The sequence below is a fragment of the Panulirus ornatus genome, chromosome 3 (assembly GCF_036320965.1).
Source record: "Panulirus ornatus isolate Po-2019 chromosome 3, ASM3632096v1, whole genome shotgun sequence".
In the NCBI taxonomy this organism is placed as follows: domain Eukaryota; kingdom Metazoa; phylum Arthropoda; class Malacostraca; order Decapoda; family Palinuridae; genus Panulirus; species Panulirus ornatus.
The window spans coordinates 1,817,024-1,830,294 of NC_092226.1; the positions used below are offsets into that span (position 1 = coordinate 1,817,024).

General features: G+C 48.4%; 1 protein-coding gene across 1 annotated transcript in view; it reads right to left on the reverse strand.

Annotated features, from left to right (window-relative positions):
- Positions 1–260: 260 nt before the first annotated feature.
- Positions 261–13,271, reverse strand: part of LOC139763940 (uncharacterized) — a 53,488-nt gene continuing 40,477 nt past the window's right edge. Inside the window, exons 5-6 of the mRNA XM_071690419.1 lie at positions 9,282–9,533; positions 261–3,966 (exon numbers count right to left, since the gene is read on the reverse strand). Of these exons, the coding sequence (XP_071546520.1) occupies positions 3,717–3,966; positions 9,282–9,533 (502 nt within the window). The 3' untranslated portion in view covers positions 261–3,716. The remainder of the gene's footprint in view (positions 3,967–9,281; positions 9,534–13,271) is intronic.

Genomic DNA, 13,271 nt, shown 5'->3' on the forward strand with positions numbered 1-13,271 from the left:
GATTTGCGGTTGAATTTTGAGTCGTGTTTCATAAGTAAGTTTTTGTGTCTTCTTTGGAAGAATGGATGTTATTGAATTGGGTCAGAAATGTTTCAAAGAATGATAACAACACGAGATCCCGTGTACGATATCTGGTTATACCAGTGCTGGTCCAGACCTTCCTATGGCACTGCTAACCTCCCTCGTCTGGCAGTATGGCACTGCTGACCTTAATTAGTATCATAGATAGCTCATCAAGAATGGATAAGGAAAGGGCAATCTTCTTTTATTTGTTTACTTTGGTACAAATTACACTGGACGAACTTACATGCTAGATGCATAATAACAGAGCAAGACGTACGGTACTAATGCCACGGGTAATAACATACTGCACATACTTATGATCGTCTCCTGGTCATAAACATACTCACACTAACTAAAGCTAAACACACATCATACTGGCACTCACTGCAAGCACTAAGCATAGTGAACACACTAGAAGCGCTCCATGCACACTACACACTCACACGGAGGAGCAATCCCCTCAGGCAGACACACACACTAGCACACTAAAGCACGTATAACTAGTCAGAAAATCTTGGCAACTTGGTATGTTTAGAAACAAGATTATGATAGGTCGGTGGAGGGGAGGGGAGGGGAGGGGGGGGGTGAAGGGGGTTGACCAGGAGCTTCCCCCGTCCACGGGGGGGTCAGGCCCCCCTGCTTCACGGGGACTGCCCCGGGACAAACTTTAATTCCTGATTTATTCATGAGAACGTGAACAATATACTGTGTGCAATAAATAAATAAATATATGAATAGATAAATAAATAAGTAACCTAATGTATTAACATATAAATCCAGAATTGTCGACCTTCACCACGGTCCCCCTCTCTATGTGTTAACGTCAGCACAGCCGACTGGCCTGGTGGGAGCTGTGTTCACACCTTCACCTGAGAAGGTTTGGACAACTTAAAGCTTCGGGTCGAGTCATCAACAGCGACTTCGCAATCATAGTCTGAACTTACCTTAAGTTCAAGTTTCTTAATATCAACCTTTAGAAAACGACCTTATGGCAGTTCGTCTCAAGCACAGAACCACTGGACGATGTTATGATGCAATATACACACTTAACCACTACGAGAGAAAGGGTCATTACTGCGTGCAGGCTACGTCCGGTCTAACCACCACGTGATTGTTAGTCAAGCGAAACTAAACTCAACCAAACGTTTGCTATAAGCGAACGTTTACTATAAGGGAACGTTTGTTATAAGCGAACGTTTGTTATAAGCGAACGTTTACTATAAGCAAACGTTTGCTGTAGGCGAATTTGAGGTATAAGCAACTATGATCAAGCAAGCATTGGTTGTGAGCAAATTTTCGTTATTTACAGACCAATATTTGTTAGTAAACAAGCATACATCATGTCTAAACAAGCAAACAATTGTTAGTAAACAAGTACTTATCATATGTAAACAAGCAAACAACTGTTAATAAGCAAGCAGGCATTATTGTCAAGCAAGCATTGTTTTGTTTGAAGCAATAAGTTAATATACATGCATTAATCAGCAAGCAAGCAGTTTATCAATATACATGCGTGGCAAACAAGCAATGCAATCTAGCGAGCATAGGTTTAGTACATGCGAGCAATCATTGTGTTAGTCAGCAAGCACTGATCATTATATGTTAGTTAGCAACTATTAATTACTAATACGCAGGCTTAACAGCAGGCAGAGGAAGCAGTTAGTGGCTTGTTAGATAGACCTCGTTATGTTCATGTGACCCTGAGATGAAAGTAGTTCCTGACTGATCACAGTCATGGGATGTGGAGAGAGAGAGAGAGAGAGAGAGAGAGAGAGAGAGAGAGAGAGAGAGAGAGAGAGAGAGAGAGTCTCCTACATCTTACATCCAAAGTGTTTTAACTCTTTGTTGTTTTCTTTATATGAATATGAGTTAAAGAGACCCAGACGGGTTAGCGAAGCGTTAGTTGTGGGTTAGCAACAAGCTGTACTGTTCTCCCTACAGGTCTGTGCCCCTACAAGCAGAGAGGTGGACACACAGGGTCTATTTGAATTCCTGTAAGCAAAGAAGTGATTACAATGTACAATTCAGCTCTGTACACATACAGATGCTGACACATTCTACAAGGCCATACAAGTCGGCTCCTCTACAAGCGGGAAGTAAGACGCGGACTACAAGCGACACCGACAGTAACTTGAGCAAACACCATATGACTAACGTGAGGCATCAGACGAGCAGCAGCGATCACCTGATGTGCTTAATTTACTTTGTGTTCACCATTGTCTCACACTCGGAACTGAATTTTGTTTCTTACGGAAGGTGTCTCCTACAGCGAGGATCTACAGCGTAGTTGTCCCTACTAAGTTTGTTGCTGTTGTCCCTTATGGCGAGGATGACCCCGCCCCTGTAACTCACCCAGCCAGCTAGTAAGGTCCCGACCAGAAGTCTTGGCTGTAGCTTTCATAGTTATAAAGGAAAAGTGTGTGTCTGTTGTGTCTTTCTTCTTTTAGCTTCTAGCTTTAGTTTAGCTTCCCATGTCCCAGCACCCTTAAGCATGGAGGAGGGCAAGGGGGTGATGCTCTGGTCTACTCGACCAGGCATTATATGGTCGAATCAAAGTGGGAACTGCCCTTGGCGTTGGGCAAGTCCCAGTGGAGACCCAGGGAACATCCTGAGGACGCCGAATCGGAAAAGTCAGAATTAAAATCCCAAAAATCGGAACAGCAGATCACCGGAGCTGAGATGACTGTCAGTAAATATGTTTGTGCTGTCCTGATTCGACCACACGGCCCTGCTGGCGGCGGCTACCCACCCCCTGCCGCTCCCAGAGTCCCCAAAGCACCGTCACCAGTCGCCTGTCAGCTCAGATCTGCAGCAGGACTTGAAGGGAACAGGAGAAGAGTCCTAATGAAGTGTCGTCTACGTGGACACTCACTACTTTGGGTTTCAGGTCGAGATTTTATTAATAGTTTGCCAGTTATCACAATAGGTCACGTCACGCAGCCACTGTCGTCGGTAGTGTAGATACACAAATAGATAACCTTATCGCTAGATAAGCGGAATACGTTACTCCAGTATTAATGCCCTTGAATTAGCCTTTCAGGGTTCCACGATGGATTGAATGCCTCTAATTTAGAGATCACAAAACAAATGCCCTTGTCAGTAATAATGTTCTTGTGGTTTATCCAACTGTTGCTACTGTAGAGGTAGATCTGGAACATGACCAAGAGTTGAACCGGCCTGATAATACTGTCATGTGGGGAGACGCCCGGCCACCTGGTACTGAGCTGCTGGCTTCCCTGCAGCCATGATCATCTTCCTGATGAGATTATTGCACACACTCTCCAGCCGCCATGTTACCGGCGGGCAGCGAGTTCTCAGGACAGTGGTAGAAATTTGCATTAATTTTCCAGTAATTTCCAGTTACTGTCTCTCGTCACATACCGCTCGTAATGTTCCATACCGTTCCTTAAGTCGGGTGGTCGTGCCCTCTGCTCCCGAGATGATGCCGTCCGGTTCTCCTACAGGATCTCTAGAGGATAGAGTGAGTCCTGGCGAACACGAACAGGTTCTTGTCGTGATGGGAGGGCACGAGAGGGTCGGGTGTCCACTTTACGGGTGTCCCTTGCCTCCCTCTCAGCCTCCCTACTGAACGAGACGATGAGGTCGGGGCGAAGGGCGCCTGTGAGTGCGTGGGCGGCGCGAGCGGGCAGGAGCTAAATCCTTCGTGGGTAGCCGGAGTCGTAGAGCTGACGGAGGGACTCGGTGGTGGTGGCGGGGCTCAGAGGCTCCTCTAGCTTGCTCCTGCGGCGGCGGTGCCACACGGCCGTCCATGCCACGATGATGACCAGTTGCGCCACCAGGAAGACTGAGCAGGCCAACACCAGACCCACCATGTTGATGCACACGCCAGACACGTCCTCCTGCAGCACGATGTGGGCGTCTCCCTCATCCTGGGGACAGAACCGACGTCACGTTAGTCATTTCCATAACAAGAGTGACATGAGAACCTGACACAGTTTCTGCATGACAAACTAACTCTGTATAAGACGGAAATCAGTCATGCGTTTGATTTTATGACGGTCTTCCAAATTTTCATACTACTTACATATCAAACTCTATTGTTACATTACTGTACAGTATACGAGGGTGGCAACTGTACAGTATACGAGGGTGGCAACTGTACAGTATACGAGGGTGGCAACTGTACAGTATACGAGGGTGGCAACTGTACAGTATACGAGGGTGGCAACTGTACAGTATACGAGGGTGGCAACTGTACAGTATACGAGGGTGGCAACTGTACAGTATACGAGGGTGGCAACTGTACAGTATACGAGGGTGGCAACTGTACAGTATACGAGGGTGGCAACTGTACAGTATACGAGGGTGGCAACTGTACAGTATACGAGGGTGGCAACTGTACAGTATACGAGGGTGGCAACTGTACAGTATACGAGGGTGGCAACTGTACAGTATACGAGGGTGGCAACTGTACAGTATACGAGGGTGGCAACTGTACAGTATACGAGGGTGGCAACTGTACAGTATACGAGGGTGGCAACTGTACAGTATACGAGGGTGGCAACTGTACAGTATACGAGGGTGGCAACTGTACAGTATACGAGGGTGGCAACTGTACAGTATACGAGGGTGGCAACTGTACAGTATACGAGGGTGGCAACTGTACAGTATACGAGGGTGGCAACTGTACAGTATACGAGGGTGGCAACTGTACAGTATACGAGGGTGGCAACTGTACAGTATACGAGGGTGGCAACTGTACAGTATACGAGGGTGGCAACTGTACAGTATACGAGGGTGGCAACTGTACAGTATACGAGGGTGGCAACTGTACAGTATACGAGGGTGGCAACTGTACAGTATACGAGGGTGGCAACTGTACAGTATACGAGGGTGGCAACTGTACAGTATACGAGGGTGGCAACTGTACAGTATACGAGGGTGGCAACTGTACAGTATACGAGGGTGGCAACTGTACAGTATACGAGGGTGGCAACTGTACAGTATACGAGGGTGGCAACTGTACAGTATACGAGGGTGGCAACTGTACAGTATACGAGGGTGGCAACTGTACAGTATACGAGGGTGGCAACTGTACAGTATACGAGGGTGGCAACTGTACAGTATACGAGGGTGGCAACTGTACAGTATACGAGGGTGGCAACTGTACAGTATACGAGGGTGGCAACTGTACAGTATACGAGGGTGGCAACTGTACAGTATACGAGGGTGGCAACTGTACAGTATACGAGGGTGGCAACTGTACAGTATACGAGGGTGGCAACTGTACAGTATACGAGGGTGGCAACTGTACAGTATACGAGGGTGGCAACTGTACAGTATACGAGGGTGGCAACTGTACAGTATACGAGGGTGGCAACTGTACAGTATACGAGGGTGGCAACTGTACAGTATACGAGGGTGGCAACTGTACAGTATACGAGGGTGGCAACTGTACAGTATACGAGGGTGGCAACTGTACAGTATACGAGGGTGGCAACTGTACAGTATACGAGGGTGGCAACTGTACAGTATACGAGGGTGGCAACTGTACAGTATACGAGGGTGGCAACTGTACAGTATACGAGGGTGGCAACTGTACAGTATACGAGGGTGGCAACTGTACAGTATACGAGGGTGGCAACTGTACAGTATACGAGGGTGGCAACTGTACAGTATACGAGGGTGGCAACTGTACAGTATACGAGGGTGGCAACTGTACAGTATACGAGGGTGGCAACTGTACAGTATACGAGGGTGGCAACTGTACAGTATACGAGGGTGGCAACTGTACAGTATACGAGGGTGGCAACTGTACAGTATACGAGGGTGGCAACTGTACAGTATACGAGGGTGGCAACTGTACAGTATACGAGGGTGGCAACTGTACAGTATACGAGGGTGGCAACTGTACAGTATACGAGGGTGGCAACTGTACAGTATACGAGGGTGGCAACTGTACAGTATACGAGGGTGGCAACTGTACAGTATACGAGGGTGGCAACTGTACAGTATACGAGGGTGGCAACTGTACAGTATACGAGGGTGGCAACTGTACAGTATACGAGGGTGGCAACTGTACAGTATACGAGGGTGGCAACTGTACAGTATACGAGGGTGGCAACTGTACAGTATACGAGGGTGGCAACTGTACAGTATACGAGGGTGGCAACTGTACAGTATACGAGGGTGGCAACTGTACAGTATACGAGGGTGGCAACTGTACAGTATACGAGGGTGGCAACTGTACAGTATACGAGGGTGGCAACTGTACAGTATACGAGGGTGGCAACTGTACAGTATACGAGGGTGGCAACTGTACAGTATACGAGGGTGGCAACTGTACAGTATACGAGGGTGGCAACTGTACAGTATACGAGGGTGGCAACTGTACAGTATACGAGGGTGGCAACTGTACAGTATACGAGGGTGGCAACTGTACAGTATACGAGGGTGGCAACTGTACAGTATACGAGGGTGGCAACTGTACAGTATACGAGGGTGGCAACTGTACAGTATACGAGGGTGGCAACTGTACAGTATACGAGGGTGGCAACTGTACAGTATACGAGGGTGGCAACTGTACAGTATACGAGGGTGGCAACTGTACAGTATACGAGGGTGGCAACTGTACAGTATACGAGGGTGGCAACTGTACAGTATACGAGGGTGGCAACTGTACAGTATACGAGGGTGGCAACTGTACAGTATACGAGGGTGGCAACTGTACAGTATACGAGGGTGGCAACTGTACAGTATACGAGGGTGGCAACTGTACAGTATACGAGGGTGGCAACTGTACAGTATACGAGGGTGGCAACTGTACAGTATACGAGGGTGGCAACTGTACAGTATACGAGGGTGGCAACTGTACAGTATACGAGGGTGGCAACTGTACAGTATACGAGGGTGGCAACTGTACAGTATACGAGGGTGGCAACTGTACAGTATACGAGGGTGGCAACTGTACAGTATACGAGGGTGGCAACTGTACAGTATACGAGGGTGGCAACTGTACAGTATACGAGGGTGGCAACTGTACAGTATACGAGGGTGGCAACTGTACAGTATACGAGGGTGGCAACTGTACAGTATACGAGGGTGGCAACTGTACAGTATACGAGGGTGGCAACTGTACAGTATACGAGGGTGGCAACTGTACAGTATACGAGGGTGGCAACTGTACAGTATACGAGGGTGGCAACTGTACAGTATACGAGGGTGGCAACTGTACAGTATACGAGGGTGGCAACTGTACAGTATACGAGGGTGGCAACTGTACAGTATACGAGGGTGGCAACTGTACAGTATACGAGGGTGGCAACTGTACAGTATACGAGGGTGGCAACTGTACAGTATACGAGGGTGGCAACTGTACAGTATACGAGGGTGGCAACTGTACAGTATACGAGGGTGGCAACTGTACAGTATACGAGGGTGGCAACTGTACAGTATACGAGGGTGGCAACTGTACAGTATACGAGGGTGGCAACTGTACAGTATACGAGGGTGGCAACTGTACAGTATACGAGGGTGGCAACTGTACAGTATACGAGGGTGGCAACTGTACAGTATACGAGGGTGGCAACTGTACAGTATACGAGGGTGGCAACTGTACAGTATACGAGGGTGGCAACTGTACAGTATACGAGGGTGGCAACTGTACAGTATACGAGGGTGGCAACTGTACAGTATACGAGGGTGGCAACTGTACAGTATACGAGGGTGGCAACTGTACAGTATACGAGGGTGGCAACTGTACAGTATACGAGGGTGGCAACTGTACAGTATACGAGGGTGGCAACTGTACAGTATACGAGGGTGGCAACTGTACAGTATACGAGGGTGGCAACTGTACAGTATACGAGGGTGGCAACTGTACAGTATACGAGGGTGGCAACTGTACAGTATACGAGGGTGGCAACTGTACAGTATACGAGGGTGGCAACTGTACAGTATACGAGGGTGGCAACTGTACAGTATACGAGGGTGGCAACTGTACAGTATACGAGGGTGGCAACTGTACAGTATACGAGGGTGGCAACTGTACAGTATACGAGGGTGGCAACTGTACAGTATACGAGGGTGGCAACTGTACAGTATACGAGGGTGGCAACTGTACAGTATACGAGGGTGGCAACTGTACAGTATACGAGGGTGGCAACTGTACAGTATACGAGGGTGGCAACTGTACAGTATACGAGGGTGGCAACTGTACAGTATACGAGGGTGGCAACTGTACAGTATACGAGGGTGGCAACTGTACAGTATACGAGGGTGGCAACTGTACAGTATACGAGGGTGGCAACTGTACAGTATACGAGGGTGGCAACTGTACAGTATACGAGGGTGGCAACTGTACAGTATACGAGGGTGGCAACTGTACAGTATACGAGGGTGGCAACTGTACAGTATACGAGGGTGGCAACTGTACAGTATACGAGGGTGGCAACTGTACAGTATACGAGGGTGGCAACTGTACAGTATACGAGGGTGGCAACTGTACAGTATACGAGGGTGGCAACTGTACAGTATACGAGGGTGGCAACTGTACAGTATACGAGGGTGGCAACTGTACAGTATACGAGGGTGGCAACTGTACAGTATACGAGGGTGGCAACTGTACAGTATACGAGGGTGGCAACTGTACAGTATACGAGGGTGGCAACTGTACAGTATACGAGGGTGGCAACTGTACAGTATACGAGGGTGGCAACTGTACAGTATACGAGGGTGGCAACTGTACAGTATACGAGGGTGGCAACTGTACAGTATACGAGGGTGGCAACTGTACAGTATACGAGGGTGGCAACTGTACAGTATACGAGGGTGGCAACTGTACAGTATACGAGGGTGGCAACTGTACAGTATACGAGGGTGGCAACTGTACAGTATACGAGGGTGGCAACTGTACAGTATACGAGGGTGGCAACTGTACAGTATACGAGGGTGGCAACTGTACAGTATACGAGGGTGGCAACTGTACAGTACACGAGGGTGGCAACTGTACAGTATACGAGGGTGGTAGTAGTAGTAGTAGTAGTAGTAGTATTAGTAGTAAGTAGTAGTAGTAGTAATAGTAGTAGTGGTAGTAGTAGTAGCAGTGGTAGCAGTAGTAGTGGTAGTAGTAGTAGTAGTATAAGTAGAATTCAGTAATAGTTTAAGAATGAAATAAGTAATATAAAAAGAACATGGCAGTGCTTTCGCAGTCAATACGGTACACTATCAAGCCAGACATTACTCTGTGTAGGTCTTACCTGAAGGAGGCGGTGAGGCAGAGTCGCTTGCAGTCCTCGAGACTTGCAACCTCCTGGAATACGGAATCGACGGTCTTCAGGATGCGGCCTTCCATCTTCTGGAACTCACACAACCTGACAGGGTCGTCCACGCAGTTGTTCTCCAGGAACTCGCTGTTTTCTGCGGGCTGGAAGGCGCCAGTGCCAACAGCTGTGTGACGGTCCATGTCAGATATGTCACAGTCACCCGTCGCGTTGTTAAAGTTGGCGGACCTGCCGGAGACGCAGACGCAGGGGTGCTTAGTCTTTTAGCAGTGCTACCAATGACTGTGTGGGAATAAACTCCTAACTAGTCGGAGAAGATTATCTTAAAATGGATTATCTACAGTTGATCCACGAGAATGATAACTAACTATTACTTTATCAAGGAATTTATCGTAGATAATGGTAGCCAATTATCGATCAACCCCATAAAGATGGATAGATAGCTGGGTTGACGTACACCTGCTTCCTAGGAAGATAACCCGAGACTTTTGATTGTTGACTCAAGGTGAGCGACACTAACCACTACACCACGTGGCTCAAACACGCCAAGTGTTTATGTTTATCTCACTGTATGTCGGCCGAGGAGCCGAAGGCTGTTCGTCTATGCCAGATTAGCGTCGCCATTATGGCCGTAAGATGGAGCAAGGGCTTGCTGAGCAGGGTCACCTGGTGGTCTTTGGGGGAGTTCCCCACAGCCCGAGCTGGGCCCAGGCTGCTGGACTGGGTCGTTGGTCGACCAAGCTGTTGGAAGCCGCAACCCTCAGGCCCACATAACCCCCACAGCCTGGCTGGTCTGGTACACCTTGTAGGTACTTGTCCAGTGCACTCTTGAACTTCTCTACTGTGCATCCCAAGCTGTTTCTGATGGTAGATGGCAAGGTGTCTTGGGCCCCGCATGTTTAAGGTGTTCTGTCTTTGTGTGCATATGGCACCTTTGGATCTCAGAGGTGTATTTCACAAAGTCTTCCATGCCTGTCGTGCCAGGAGGAGGTTATTTACCTAAGTTGAGTATGTTAAAGCTAGGGTTAGTAGGGCGGGGCAGGCTCTGGCTAGCGAGGGACAAAAGTAGGGCAAGCAGGGCGGGGAAGACTCGGGCCAGGAGGGCGGGGCAGGGTTCGGATCAGGAGGGCGGGGCAGGGTTCGGACCAGGAGGGCGGGGCAGGGTTCGGACCAAGAGGGCGGGGCAGGGTTCGGGCCAGTGAACAGCCACGAGCAGCTAAGAAAATGAAGGCCATAGTTGGATAGGCCCGTCCCTTCGCCACCCACCGCCACCATCACGGTAGTGGCGCCAAGTCAGCCGGGAATCATAACGATGACACGAGCCTGAAGAACACCTCACACGGTCGAGCACTTGCCGTGCATAAAGCTCTGCTGTTTCTCCTTTCTCCCGGCAGCAGCGGAAGACGTCTCAATTTGTCTGTTCTCAGTCTCTTGTTAATAAAAAAAAAAAAAGTCCTCGCTGGACCGGGCGAGCTGCTCATCATGGGGTGAAGGTGCGAGGTGCCCCAGCATCATCATGAAGGATCGCATTATTTACCTACTCAAAAGCCTGTGAAATTCTGACCAATTACACGACTGGGGCGACGAGACCCAACTTTTTTTTATGCCACTGAATAGGGTCATCAAGGTTCTTCCTGGAAGCTTACATTTGAGCTCCGCATGATACAAAATGGCCCGTTGGCTTCACATTACTTCGTTCTCACCGTCCACAGGAGCGTGTGACGTTGCAAATTCTTGTATAAAGGTTGTACTGTACGAGGACCTGAAATTCCAAGAGTATTAGCCATACCTTCGACCTATGATTATGTTCGTAATCCCAGACACAAAGAGATTTTAACTTGACGCCGAATCATCAGCTCTCAGCCTTCGTCGAAAAAGGGATTTTTTTCACTCAAGAACATGATACTAAACTTTTTGGACCCCCTGTATGAATTTTCAGCTTTAACAGATAGCATATCTTCATGATATTCCATGTAAGGAGACTCATCAGAGAGGATTAGGTAAAGTAGATGCAAGTTGATGTATAGACTCGTTCTCTTAGTTTGTTTATAACCATAGAGCGAGCGAGCCTAGCCCCACTAGACGACGCCCCTGGGTGACACAGATAGCGGCAGGTTAGCTGAAGGCAGAGATAAATTCGATAATGCGTGGAAAGAATCAGGTTGTGGCAGGTCAGCTAAAGGCAAACTTTGATTACTTCTCATAAAAACTTGCCTGAACCTGTCTACTGCTCGAATGAACATAGAGTTAGAAGCCATCTGTCAAACCAAAGCATGAAGTAAGGCACTTCTCACAGACGTTACAAAGGGGTAAAACGTCCTTATAGCCAATATAATGTGATCAAGATCCGACGTAACTGTCTTGAGTTCTCAGACGAAGTAGCATTGTCATTATCATAGTGAGAACATTTGCTGAACCGGATATGACGACCCAGGGTACAAGAAGCAGCAACAGAACGACCTTGATCGAAACGAAAAGTCGTTTGCGGAGTCGCTCAGGGATGTGACCACCTCATCACGAGCATGACCGGTACACCCACACAGGTGGAGTGACGACCCCAACACAAACCGGCTGGAGGCGTGAAACGTTGGGGTCATGTGGACTATAGTAGATGCCTGAGGATGGTTCAGATGTGGGAGTCTTGATCCTGGGGTTTGTCCACTGAAGATGGGTTCTTCCCACACTCATCACAAACGGAAGAGTGAGTGCCACGTCAGGCTGGGGTTAACAACACCAGGAGGAGGAGATAAGCTAAACTCTCCCAGGTCAGACTAGTCTACCTCAGATCAAGCTAAGCTCAGGCAAATCAAGCAATATCTCATCAGGTGAAGTTAGTCGACCATGTTAAGATAGACTCTAACAGGTCAAGATATACTCTACCAGGTCAAGATATACTCTACCAGGTCAAGGTAGAGTAATATAAGGTGTGTTCTGATAATTGTCTTTACTGCTTTCTCTGGCTCCCTCTGTTCCTCTCCCCGTCTGTAGCTCGTCCACAGCCACCCATCAGCAAGCACCCTTCCCTCTGGCGCCTTCACTGCAAGCTAGATAACGACGCCCTTCCTGCAGGTAATGAAGGACCTGTAACCTCTCCAGCGTCTTCCTCTGGTGTTCCCACGAGAGTTGGTCCACAATGCATCATCTGTCGGCATTCTGGGCTGTCGACTCTGTGTCCTCACAATATTTCTGATACCTCATGAACTGAAATTTGTGTCAAGTCATTTTCCATTGTATTCATCTATGAACTTAACTCTTCATAAAATGACTGATTCATTAAGGGGAAACCCAAGTTCCTCTCGCTCTCTCATCAGACATCAACAGACTCCGCCAAGGGTAACAAGTTTCCTGAGATTGTAATCGTAACCGAGGGGAGATCCATGGCCTTAGCTCGGCCAGCAGCCACATCAGCAAGACCCCGAGGTCAAGGCCGGGTGCTGAGTGATCATCTAAATATTCAAGACGACTTGATGGAGACTCGTGTCTCTGTGGCATCTATTGTCATCATGTGATACACTGTTTATCCTGGAGTCTTTACCATGGCCCGTAATCTCATTTTTCAGTTACATTTCAGTTAAGATCTGGCCTTGATGTGGCCTTGATGTGGCCTTGACGTGGCCGTAATGTGGCCTTGACGTGGACTTGATGTGGACTTGATGTGGCCTTGACGTGGCCTTGATGTGGCCTTGACGTGGACTTGATGTGGCCTTGACGTGGACTTGACGTGGACTTGATGTGGACTTTTGTCCGTGACTTGAGACGTCACTTCCCAGCGGTCACAGGATGTTCCTCTCCCTACTTAAGAACAGATCTACATATGATTGCCTACTGATGACCTCATGCTACCGTCATTACTGGTAAGGTCGTATCACAATGTCATACAAGACCAAATCACCAGTTAAAGATGCTCTTCCTCTCTCGTACAACGTCCCAAGGTGAAACAAGGTCACATCCGTCTCTTTGTGCCCT